Source organism: Ceratotherium simum, chromosome 14 (genome assembly GCF_057802395.1).
Source record: "Ceratotherium simum simum isolate JZ-2026a chromosome 14, ASM5780239v1, whole genome shotgun sequence".
NCBI lineage: Eukaryota > Metazoa > Chordata > Mammalia > Perissodactyla > Rhinocerotidae > Ceratotherium > Ceratotherium simum.
In genome coordinates, this window is record NC_141913.1 from 44800993 (window position 1) to 44813805 (window position 12813).

The 12813-nt window shown below is 35.1% G+C and overlaps 1 protein-coding gene across 6 annotated transcripts in view; it reads left to right on the forward strand.

The window, feature by feature from the left end:
* Positions 1-12813, forward strand: part of WDR7 (WD repeat domain 7) — a 361544-nt gene that overhangs the window by 103578 nt on the left and 245153 nt on the right. For all 6 annotated transcript variants that reach the window (XM_087439267.1, XM_087439266.1, XM_087439270.1 and 3 more), the window contains 2 exons: positions 7540-8309; positions 10078-10166. In XM_087439267.1, the coding sequence (XP_087295393.1) occupies positions 7540-8309; positions 10078-10166 (859 nt within the window). The remainder of the gene's footprint in view (positions 1-7539; positions 8310-10077; positions 10167-12813) is intronic.

Here is a 12813-nt window from a genome sequence, read left to right on the forward strand (position 1 = left end):
TACTATTGGATATTATTATTATTCTAACATTATCCAGTAAGGCATGGCCCATAGAAATATCTTTAAAAGATAATTTCTTTATAAAAGACATGATCTAAGTGTTAATATTCAATATTTATAATTAACTTTTGATTGATTTACATTTTATTTATGTCATGTGAAATAGATTATAGTACAGTATCAAACCTTAAAACCCCTCAATAGGTTAAATATCTCTTTTTGGCTTATGCTTATTAATATACTTATTAATGAAAACACATGAAAGGAAGTAAAATAACATCAACTCCAGTGACTATATTGTCATTCATACCTAATCATAAATCCTATCCTATCTAAAGTCAAATATTTAAGATAAGTATATTGTCTAATTCCAACTTAAATATATTCTCTGAGAAAGAAAGAAATCTCCCCGTTATCCTAACCGTTAATATTAGATAACAACAGTCCGACAGCAGAGGGCACCAAATATCCATTGCAATCTTACACATTTTCTAGATGGTTAGAGTTTTTGTGCTTCTCTCTCCACTCTCCCCCCGCCTTCTCTTCCTTCCTCCCTCTTCTCCTTCCTTTCTCCTAATACGTAAAGTCATTAACATTAAAACCATATTTTTTTATAGTAGATGGTAGAATTTTCCCTTAGCTAATTTTAGAATATTGTAAAAGTACATTAAAACATCAGTGTGTTTTTATTCATTGAACCTTTCGCTTTTAACATTATGCATCAGAATTTCAGATAGTCTTTTAAAGATCTTTATTCAGTAAAATATCCTATCCATAATCAGGAATAAAATTATTATTTTTATTTATTTTGTCTACCAAAATATTCTTAGGTAATAAACCAGTTCTTTATACCGTACTTAGGAAATTAAAAATTATTTAGAACATGCATTATAAAAATGATATCTACATAATTATTTTGTAAAATATTATATTAATATATGTGTCAAGTACATATTTTATCTTGTATTCTATTTTAGGACTCAGTATTGATATTTATAGAAGTATGTGTGTGTGTATGTGTATTAGATATATAAAATTTCTTAGTCTTATTTTTAGTATCCTTATCTGTGGATTCAGAGGTTGTTTTAAATCATCCACTCCTTTGCTTTACACTTTAGCATCAAAATCAGCTGACGTTTAATGCTCACTGGAATAAATCAACTTTATGTTTAGGTAGAGATCTGAACTATTTAGTATTATAGTTATAGATTGGACTCAGTGCTCTTTCAGGAAAAATAATAAATTATTTTACTAGGTAACTTTAAAAAAAAAGAAAAATAGTCTAAAACTGTGACATTAAAAAACAACTTAGAAGTAAGTAAGCTTTTAAATCAGGACCATTGAACTGAATGGTGCAAGAGTAAAATTATTGCCAGTGTTTCAGATCTAAGTCATTGGAGAAAATGAAATGTGCTTAAAATATCATTATAATATTGGTTTTAGGAGACAAGGCTATCAGGTGTTTCAGCAGACACGATTTGACCTAGCATATATTCAAATATGTAATAATAAATATTATAACAAGGGGACATCAACATTTTCTTCTCTGCAGGTTGTAAGTTATTGTTTTTTTGTTGCTGGGGGCTGCTGCTTATGGTATGCATGTGTGTACATGTGCTTAAAAATACCCTTGTTGGAATAAGGATTAATCCCATGATCATAGTTCTGTCATTTTCCTTGGGTTTTCACTTGAGGCACAATTTTACCTGCTACTTTTTTTTTTTTAATTTTATTTATTTATTTTTTCCCCCAAAGCCCCAGTAGATAGCTGTATGTCATGGTTGCACATCCTTGTAGTTGCTGCACGTGGGACGCGGCCTCAGCATGGCCAGAGAAGCCACAGCCTTCGTGCGCGCCCGGGATCCGAACCCAGGCCGCCAGCAGTGGAGCGCACGCACCTAACTGCTAAGCCACGGGGCCGGCCCTTAACTGCTACTCTTAACGTGATTACCGCAGTTTCACTTTTAGTGATGAACAAGCAATCCAATAATTTTTTCCTATTGTTACATTTCTGTAATATTTTAAGTCATGTTCCTTATTTAATATTTGAAATGGCTAAATCTGTATTTTCCCCTATACAGAAAATATAAAGTTATAGGCTTAGTACTTACAATGAAAATGTCAAATATATCTTTTAATAGCTTTTTTAGTAAGTGTATATGTGTTTTGCATTTGCCATTGAGTTTTAGTAGCAAATTTGAGACCATTTCATTTGTGTATACCTTATGATTTAGCTTTCCTTGTTGGCCTTTTTCAAGTAAGTTTTTAAATTATTGCCTGAAGTACAGAGGCTTTATTTCCTCCCAGGCATCTTGCATATAATAGGCACTCCACAAATATTTGTTGAATTGAATTTAATCTTCCTCCATGATAATGTAAAAGTGAGTTTGTGAGCACATGTTTCAGATGTTCTTAATAAAAGTGGCACAGCAAGCATACGAACATTCCAGTTAAAGAATTTCCAGGATCAGATAGCCTGTATTTGAAGTTGTTAAGAATATAAGATGATTTGAATAAGTTAGTCTGCTTTAGACATGTATATCTTATGATTAAGCCAAGAGACCCTTGGAGTTTGGTAGATGTTTTCTGTCATTTTCCTTTAGCTAATCTTAGCATAACATATTAGAATATCAAACATGTTGGTGATCGACTCTGCCATCTCTACCCATTGAGCTAAAATCTTACCCTCACAACTTTACTGGATATCTCTATTTTGTTGTAATAACCCATTATTTGTTAAGTCAGTAAAATCTGTTATCAGGCATTATAGGTCATATGCAGGGCTTGGTGATATCAGAAATTATAGTTCATCTACAGGACTTGGGGATGAGACATATTCTTTCCTTCTTTCGTTCATTCTCCCTCTATTCTCTTCTTATCTGTTTTTGTTGGTTTTTTTTCTTTATTTTTTTTACTCTTTTTTTCTGACTGTGGATTTCTATTAGATACAGTTTTTGCCACAGTGACACAATCAGTATTACGGAGAGGTTGTGATAAGAGGAGTTGCACACAATCACATCCAGATATCATGGTACCAGACCCTAGCTAACCTTTCAGTTGTCCAAGCACATAGGCTGACTGCTGGTACATCTCCCAGAATGAGACAGAAACCTGGGCAGATCTGGGGGTGCTGAAGGGGGCACATATGTGGTTGACAGCGGAGGAGAGCTCTTAAAAGTTGACCTTGTGTCCTCACTCTTGGCTTCTTTTTTCTTCAAGCCACTCTTGCTGCCTCAATTTCTTTACCAAACATGTTTGATTTGATGTTCTTTGGTAGTAATGGTCTCTCTTTCTCCTAAAGGAGTTTTATAGATCTTTATTGGAAAGACAATATTTGCTAAAGTACTGTGGTGGGCTTTTTTACCTAATGTTGTTATTACCTAGTCCCTCATACCTAGTGTCACATCTGTCTACCTAATATTGATATAAGATGATATTTTACCTTTTGCTGTGACATAACCAACCCTAATGCCTAGCATAGTGCCTGGGCCTTAGCAGCAGCTTAGTATATGGTAGCTATCATTATTAATAATAATTTTCAAGTTAATAATATGTTAGATATAATGTATTATAAATATATAATTTTATGTATCATTCAGTCAAAGTAGTGTCAGTAGCTACAAAGCATTAAGCATAGTGTTTGCGTTACACATTGTGTTCGAAAAAGCAAATACAAAGAACAGTGGTGTGAGAAATAAAAGGGTAATGTACACATTTTTCAGTCCATCCCATCTTCAACATTCTCGGGACTATTGCATACTTTTGTATCTTCCCTCATCTGGATGGCTTCTGTTTCTTCTCAATTCATATTCATGACTCTGATCTTGCTTCTTTTCAGCCAGCCTTGCTGGTGGATAAACATTTATAAAATTAAATTTGATCATGTTACTCCCCTCATTAGAGCCTTCAGACAGTAGTTTTCATACTTTACTGCATAGAGTCATCTGGGGTTCTCATTAGACAGATTTTGGTCAATTCTGAAATACACTGATTCAGGTCTGATATCAGGCCCAGGAACCTGTATTTTAAGAATCACCCCTGATGATTCTGGGAGATGCACTGTTTTAAATGACTTCTGAGCCTGCAAGATAAAGTTCAAAAGCCTTACTGTAGACCCCTGTGCTCTCAATGAACCATCCTTTACATTCCTCGTCTTAGTCCTCAGTGGTTTCATCAACATCCATCCTGTGATGTTTCCTGCCTTTATCCTTTTTCACATCTTTCTGCCTTTTCATAGCTCATGTTGCCCCTTCGGTGAGTATCTCCCTGGTCACCCAGGGTGGAGTTGGTAATTTCTCCATTGTGTCCCTTATAGTACCTTCCAATCTCCCTTTATTTATAGCACTATTTATATTACATTGTAATAATGTCTTTACACATCATTATCTGTTAGTTTTGAGTTCCATGACTAGAAAACCATTTTATTTATCTTCATTTCCCCAGTGTCTTGCACAACATAGGTGAGTGTGGAATGAATGAATTAAATACAGGAATGAAATTCAGAAAGTCTTGATTTTTTTTTTCACTTCATATTTTGTGTAGTGTAAATTTATCATAAATAGCACCTTAGGTTCTGTTTAAGTTAGAGGGATTTGTTGTAATTTTATGATAGAAGAGTTAGCAATTTAAAATAATTTTATAAAGATTTTTATAAATCTTTGTTCGTTCTTCCAGATACTCTGATAGGCTTCAGGTTACACAAGATGAGTAAGACATAGTTCTCAGAGTACAGGAAAATGTAAACACATAAAATAATTATATAAATACAGCCAAGACATACAAATTTGTGATGTGTAGTAGATACAAAAATGTTATGGGAGCTGGATTCATTGTAAATGAACTTTCCTTGGGAGAATTAAGGTCTTGATGGAAAAGAAGGGGTTGGAGTAGAACAAAGAAGAGTATTTGGAGCAAAGGAATAAATAAAAAGATTAATGGGTGAGGGACCATGGTTATGGTGCTACAGCCTGTTTGTTAATGCTGGAAAAATATTTGATGTCAAATCTTATGAGCCTTGAATGTTGTGCTGAAAGATTTTGCATTTTATCCTAGAGCTTTATTTTCTAATTATGAAAATTATCTATATTGATTATATATAATTTAAGAAATATAGAGAAATATGAAGAAAATGAAAATCTTCTATAATTCCATCACAAAATGTTAATTACTATTTACGTTTTCATATATTTCTTTCCAGTGTTTCTCGCCTTGCTCAATTATATACTTAAGCATTAAATAAATGTTTTGCCAGTGTGTGTAATTTTATCTCACTTAAAATTGGAACACGGGCATTTTGCCATGTGGTTAAAGCATCATTTGCAGTGATTGCAATATTTATTCTATTGTAGGGCTATGCTTATTTACCTGTTTCCTTATTGTTAGATTATTTAGGTTGTTTTCAATTTTAAATAATGGATACTGTTTCACTGAACATCTTTGTACATAAATCCTTGTCTGTATTTCTGACTATTTAGGATAGGGTTCTAGAAATAAATGTAGTGAATCAAACAATCTCAAGAGCTCACAATGTATTTTGCCAAATGAACTCTTCCAAAAGGCTGCTATTTAAATGCGAGCCTGCAGTGTGTGGGTTTGACTTTCATTGTACTTCTTGCTAAGTATTTTATAGTGTTTACTGTTTGTTAATTTTATAAATAGTATCTTCCGGTTATTTTAACTGTTGTTTCCTTGACAGCAAGTTGAACAGGTTTTTCCCTATATTTATTGACTCTTTGTTTCTTTTACTGTGACTTATCCTTGTCCTTTATGGTATTTTTCCCTTTCATTTGGGCATTAGTATTTTTCTTATTGATTTTACGAAATATTTATATAGATTATAAGTCTTCATCAGTCCTTTTTCTGACACATTTTATTCCTATTTCTTGCTTGCCTTTTAATATTTTCATAGTAATAAATTTTAAATTTGTTTTTTTGAGTAGCCTTTTTTTTTTGTGAGGAAGATCAGCCCTGAGCTAACATCCATGCTAATCCTCCTCTTTTTGCTGAGGAAGACTGGCTCTGAGCTAACATCTATTGCCAATCCTCCTCCTTTTTTTTCCCCAAAGCCCCAGTAGATAGTTGTATGTCATAGTTGCACATCCTTCTAGTTGCTGTATGTGGGACATGGCCTGAGCATGGCCGGAGAAGCAGTGTGTCGGTGCGCGCCCGGGATCTGAACCCGGGCCGCCAGCAGTGGAGCGTGCGCACTTAACCGCTAAGCCATGGGGCCAGCCCATAAATTTTAAATTTAAATATGTGTAGAAAGTCCTTTCACATCTTGAGATCAGATATATTCACCTATATTTTGATTTCATTTTTAGTAATTTTGTATTTTCTATTTCTCTTAATAACCCATGATAATGACAATTTTTTTGGCAGCAGAGTGACATGATTAGATTTATGCTTCAGAAAGAAGTCTTGTGGCTCTGTGGAGGTGGGATTGGAGTGAGGAGATACTAGGGGCAGTGAGACCTGTTTAGAGGAGAGAAGATAAGGTCTGGATGTGCAGATAGTAGTGGTGGGGACAGAATGGAAGAGGAATGATTCTCACCTGTGGTTTGGCAGGTACAGTGGATTAGTGGAAGGATGGAGATTAGGACATATTAAACATGAGGTACTGTGGGACATCCAGGTATAAGCACTTGGAAATATAGAATTGAAACTCCTACAGGAGGCTGGTCTGGCTGATGATGGAAATTAGGGAGCCACCTACATATAGGTGATAGTTCTAATGTTGGAGGAAGATTGAGTTTTCAGGGCAACCAACTGAGAAGGGTGGTCAGAATTAGAAGGCTCACCAGGAAGGTGTTCTCTGGAAAGCTGGGAGAGGTGGCTTTTTATTCTTTTTATTTATACTTTCTCTCTCTCTCAGCAAAAATAACAATGTCAGATACTGCAAAGAGATTAAGGAGGAGAGGGACTGAAAAGTTTCCACTGGATTAGTCTACTACTTTCCATAAATTTGGCTAAAAGGGGCAGTAGGGGGAGAGAGAAATAGAAGATGGGGCATAGTCAAAGGATAACACTTATTTTAGAATCTAAATAGACTTGAACATGTTCTCTATTGAGGGAAATGAATCTGTGAACAGGGAGAGAGTGAAAGTAAAGTAGAAAAAGGAGGGATTTGATGATGCAGCAACTTAAAAGGATGAGTAACTGTGATAAATGGATTATTCTTTCTGGTGGAAAAGTAGTTCATGCTCAGAGATAGAATTTGCATATAAGTTATTGAAACAACTTGTAATCTGTTCTATGAGTAAAAAGACTCCCTGCCTCAATAATAAACTTTTATTTCCATGTTTTTAAAAATTAATCAACAATTCTATAATTATTTCAGGATAAAGTTCTTCTAATGGTTTAAGTTCATATCTTTTACACGCTGCTGATTGGCAAAGTTAGTGTGTTACTTTTAGTGATATAGGTACCTAAAGAGACAGCTTAATAAGCATTTAAATTCCTTTGACTATTTATTGTTCATTAATGAATGTGTGAAATTAAACACTTTTAATTATAACCATCTTTTAAAAATATTTATTGCAGGGAAATTTACCTAAATATTCTCATAACTCCCTGATGGTTCAAGCAATAAAGACAAACCTAACAGACCCGGACATACATGTGCTTTTCTTTGATGTGGAAGCGTTGATTATTCAACTCCTGACTGAAGAAGCCTCTAGGCCGAATACTGCGCTTATTTCCCCAGAGAATTTGCAAAAGGCATCTGGCAGTTCAGACAAAGGAGGCTCTTTTCTAACTGGAAAGCGAGCAGCAGTTCTCTTCCAACAAGTGAAAGAAACTATCAAAGAGAACATAAAGGAACATCTCCTTGATGATGAAGAGGAGGATGAGGAGATAATGAGGCAGCGAAGGGAAGAAAGTGATCCTGAATATCGAGCCAGCAAATCTAAGCCATTGACCCTATTAGAATATAATTTAACTATGGACACTGCAAAATTATTCATGTCCTGCCTTCATGCCTGGGGTTTGAATGAAGTTCTGGATGAAGTTTGTCTTGATCGCCTTGGAATGCTGAAACCCCACTGCACAGTATCATTTGGTCTCTTATCGAGAGGAGGTCATATGTCACTGATGCTTCCTGGTTATAATCAGGCTGCTTGTAAACTATCACATGGGAAAGCAGAAGTAGGAAGGAAGCTGCCAGCAACTGAGGGAGCAGGAAGGGGAACTTACGGAGTGTCCCGAGCTGTTACCACACAACATCTCTTGTCCGTCATATCTTTGGCAAATACCTTAATGAGTATGACCAATGCAACTTTTATTGGTGATCATATGAAGAAGGGCCCTACCAGGTGTGACCATGATAGTTGGATTTTATTCTTATGTTTCGAAAAAAAAGAAACCTGTTTTACTTTTGTCACTTTATTACTTTTTTGGCTCTACCCACTTTAGCTTTTTTTTTCATAATTTTATTTATTTATTTTTCCCCCAAAGCCCCAGTAGATAGTTGTATGTCAAGTAGCACATCCTACTAGTTGCTGTACGTGGGACGCGGGCTCAGCATGGCCGGAGAAGTGGTGCGTCGGTGCGCGCCTGGGATCCGAACCCGGGCCGCCAGCAGCGGAGCGCGGCACTTAACCGCTAAGCCACGGGCCGGCCCCACTTTAGCATTTTTGTGTCATCAGTGTTTCCCCTTTAAATTTTAAAACACAATATGCATGATTTAAAACATAAAATTACACAGTTTTATCTCTACTCAGACGTGCTTACGACCTATTTTAAAAAAAAAGAATTGGGGGCTGGCCCCGTGGCGTAGCAGGTAGTGTGCGCACTCCGCTGCTGGCGGCCCAGGTTCAGATCCCAGGCGCGCACGGATGCATGTCACGCCATGCTGTGGTGGCGTCCCACATAAAGTGGAGGAAGATCCGCACAGATGTTAGCTCAGGGCCAGTCTTCCTCAGCAAAAAGAAGATTGGCATGGATGTTCACTCAGGGCTGATCTTCCTCACAAAAAAATAATAAAAATAAAAGAAAAAGAATTGGAATGAGGGAGTAGGTTACAGTTTAGCTGTAATGAATTATAGACTAGCTCTTCAGTAAATATAATCTTAGAATTATATCTACTTAAGTTTGCACTAACATTGAATTCAAAATGTATATTTGGTTAAAATACTTCTCTTCATTGTGACCCATATGTGATGAATGATATGTGTTCGATGATTGGCTTCTGAATTTTGTGAGAAGTATGGTCAGAATTTTTCAATAGGAAAAGAGAAAACTTTTTTAAGTGCAAGAGAATACTATTTTAATATTTCTAGAATACTTAACCTGAATTGCTATTTCCTATTTTCCAGAAATCATGAAGACAGCTTTTAAACTGTGGTTTTATTATACTTTATTGACAGTTGACCATACTAAGATTTTTTTTTTTCTTAATCTAACAAATACTTAAGTAGCACTTGCCTTATGTCTGGCTCTGTTGTGATGCTATCTCATTAGGGCGCTTAACCCTATAAGGTAGGTACTTTTATTATCCTTTTATTACAGATAAGAAAACTGAGACACAGAGAGGTTAAGTAACTTGTCCAAGGTCACACAAGGAGTAAGTGGTGAGCCAGAATTCAAAATGAGACAGTCTGCCTCTGGCATCCAAGATTTCTTAATACCTTACCTTTTTCAGATTTTAGGACTGAATTCTTTTAAACTCAATGTATTGTTCCATGAATTCATTTGGACCAATGATATGAGGTGGGCTGAAATCTCAGCGCACTAATATTGAAGAATGAAGGACTAATTATGTTATTTACCTGTCAGTGTAGTACATTAAAGTGTTCTTAAATGTTTCTTAAACTAGTATAAAGCATAAATTATAGATATAAAATCTTTACTTGCTATTTGCTAATCGTTTAATTTACTATATTAAAATTTGAAATGGAAAATGTTAATAGGTAAAAAACAAAAAAACACCCCATCTTTCTGGAACAGTAAATTGAAAATGTTCTGCATGTGTTTCTTTTGCAATTCATTTGGAACTTGAAAGTTTGATATTTTAAATGGTTCTGGAAATATGAAAATAAGAACATGTATATACACACATGTATTTTCTTCTTCTTTTTAAAGGCCACCTAGACCAAGCACCCCAGACCTTTCTAAGGCAAGGGGTTCCCCTCCAACTTCCAGTAATATTGTGCAAGGACAGATTAAACAAGGTAAAATTAAATCTTATTTAGTAATTGACATGACATTTCAGCTCTAGAAACTAAGGAGGCATAGCTAATGTATAATCATAACATTTTGTTTGTCTCAGATTGTTAAAAGAGAGAAAAGTTGTTATATTCCAGATGTAAATATGGATAATTAAGATGTCAGTTAAAAATAAATCAGATTTATTTAGAAATTGATAAATGAGTATATTTCACATAATTTTATTGCACTGTCTTGGGCCTAATTTTTATGCATTAGGAGCACCTTAACTTGACAACACTAGTGCCTTAATTGTGTGTCTCTTGAGTTTAAAAGTTATACCTATTTTTATATTACATTTAGAAATGTTTAAATTCGTATTTCCATACTATAGCTCTTCTTCTGCCATTTGCCAGTAGTTGATGCATTGTAATCCACAAGTTGAAATCCTTTTTTTTAATTTAAATCATTATATACCTTAACTTTTGTCTATAGCTTTGTTTCTCATTAGGGGATAAACGAGAAGAAAGGTTGAGTTTCTCTTGATTATCTTTTATATTCATCTTAAGACTGACAAATGAGCTAACCAGAGAGTTGGTGGGGGGTGGTCACTTCTGCTTAGAGAGCTTTCCTTCAGGCCAGGGGTTAATGCTGACTCACAGAACATGATAGAAGTGAAGAAGTAAGCAAGAGATGGGATGATGAAGGTTCTGCTTGTAAATGGTGACATTTGAGGGTGTTCTTTTTCTCCTTTAGGTTTTTGTTTGTTTGTTTGTTTTTTAGATTTTAAAGAGACAATGAATAAATAGTTGTACAAGATTTGTTAGATGAACAGTGGGCTTCCAACTTCATAGCTACATGTTCCCCTTCCCTAGGACAAGTTCTTTTCTCTCTCTTAGCTGATTATTTGGTACTTACTTTAATATCTTTAAATGGTATGCTTGATTTTCAGTTTTAGGCACTGTCTGTTGGCTTCTCATTATGGAAGATAAGCTCCCACACTCTCTGTGCCATTCCTGTCCTTCATGTCCAAATCCATATGGTCACTCTTCTTGTTTCCCTGTCCTCTCATTAAACTTATATAATCATTTTATAATAGTTTATATTAAGTTACATAAAAGTTATATAATAGTTTTGGTAAGGTAACTTTTATGCTTGTGTATGTATGCACATACAGAAAAGTGCACAAAACAGAAATTATAGGTTAGTGATTTTTACAAGCTATACACTGTTGTAACTATATTCTTAGACAAGAAATAGAGCATTGCCAGCACTCCAGAAGCCTCCTGGGTGTTTCCTCCCAGTCATTATCCCTTCCCCTTCCAAAGGTAACTGCTATCTTGACTTCCTTGCTTTCATTCATAGTTGTACCAGCTAAGTGTAAATCCCTAAACACTATTTTTGTTAGTTTTGCCTGTGTTCTGAATTTTATATGAATTTGGTTAATCATAGAGTATGTATTCTTCTGTGTTTGGCTTTTTTTGTGAGATTTATCAATGCTGTTACATTTGACTATAGTTTGTTCATTTTCATTGTTCTTTTTATTGCTGTGTAGTATTCTCTTGAATGAATAGCTCACAGTTTATTCATCCATTTTTCTGTCCATTGTTTGGTTTTCATAAATAATTCTGCTTCGAACATTCTTATATTTGAATCTTAGTGTACATTATAAGCATTTCTGTTGTGTACATAATCAAAAGTGAAATTTCTGCGTATGTTTATCTTCAGCTTTAGTAGATAGTGTTAACGTGTTTTCCTAAGTGAGAAACTAATATACATCCATCAAAAGGCTGAAGTGAAAAAGATGGAAAATATTGTGTTAGCTAGGATATGGATCAACAAGGGTTCTTATACACAGCTGGTATGTTGTCTAGATATCTTAGCCAACACTTAATATTTTCTGTCTTTTTCATATTAGCCATTTTGGTATGGCTAATATGTCTAATATATCAATCTTTTCATTTTTGATTAATATTTTTGTATCCTATTTAAGAAGTTACCCTGATACCCCTATTCTGATATCCTGAGGATAGTCTTCTCTGTTTTCTTTTAGAAGCTTTTTTATTTTACCCTTCTTATTTAGATCAACAAACTGCCTAGAATTTAATTTTGTGTATAATGTGAAGCAGGGGTCCTGTTTCAGTTTTCTCCTCCATACAATACCAGATTTGTCCAGCAGATTGGTCCAGCATGATTTATTAAAGAGACGATTTTTTCCCCACTGCTTTGCAGTGCCATCTCTGTCATAAATAGTGTCCTTATATATGATGGTCTGTTTCTCGGCTGTTTTGAGCCCATTGATTTGTTTGTGTATTTTTATGCCTTAATTACTGTAGCTCTATCATAAGACTTGACATTCAGTAGATCAAGTCTTCCCATCTTATTCTTCTTAGAGTGTTTTGGCTATTCTTGTTCCTTTGAATTTCAATACAGCCGTGCGCCGCATACCGATGTTTTGGTCAGTGATGGACCACATACATGTACGACAGTGGTCCCAGAAGATTAGTACCATGTAGCCTAGGCGTGCAGTAGGGTACACCATCTAGGTTTGTGTAAGCACACTCTATGATGTTCGCATGACGAAATCGCCTAATGACACATTTCCCAGAGCATATCCTTGTTGGTAAGTGACACATGACTGTATGAATTTAGAATTGGTTTCTCAGCTGTCAC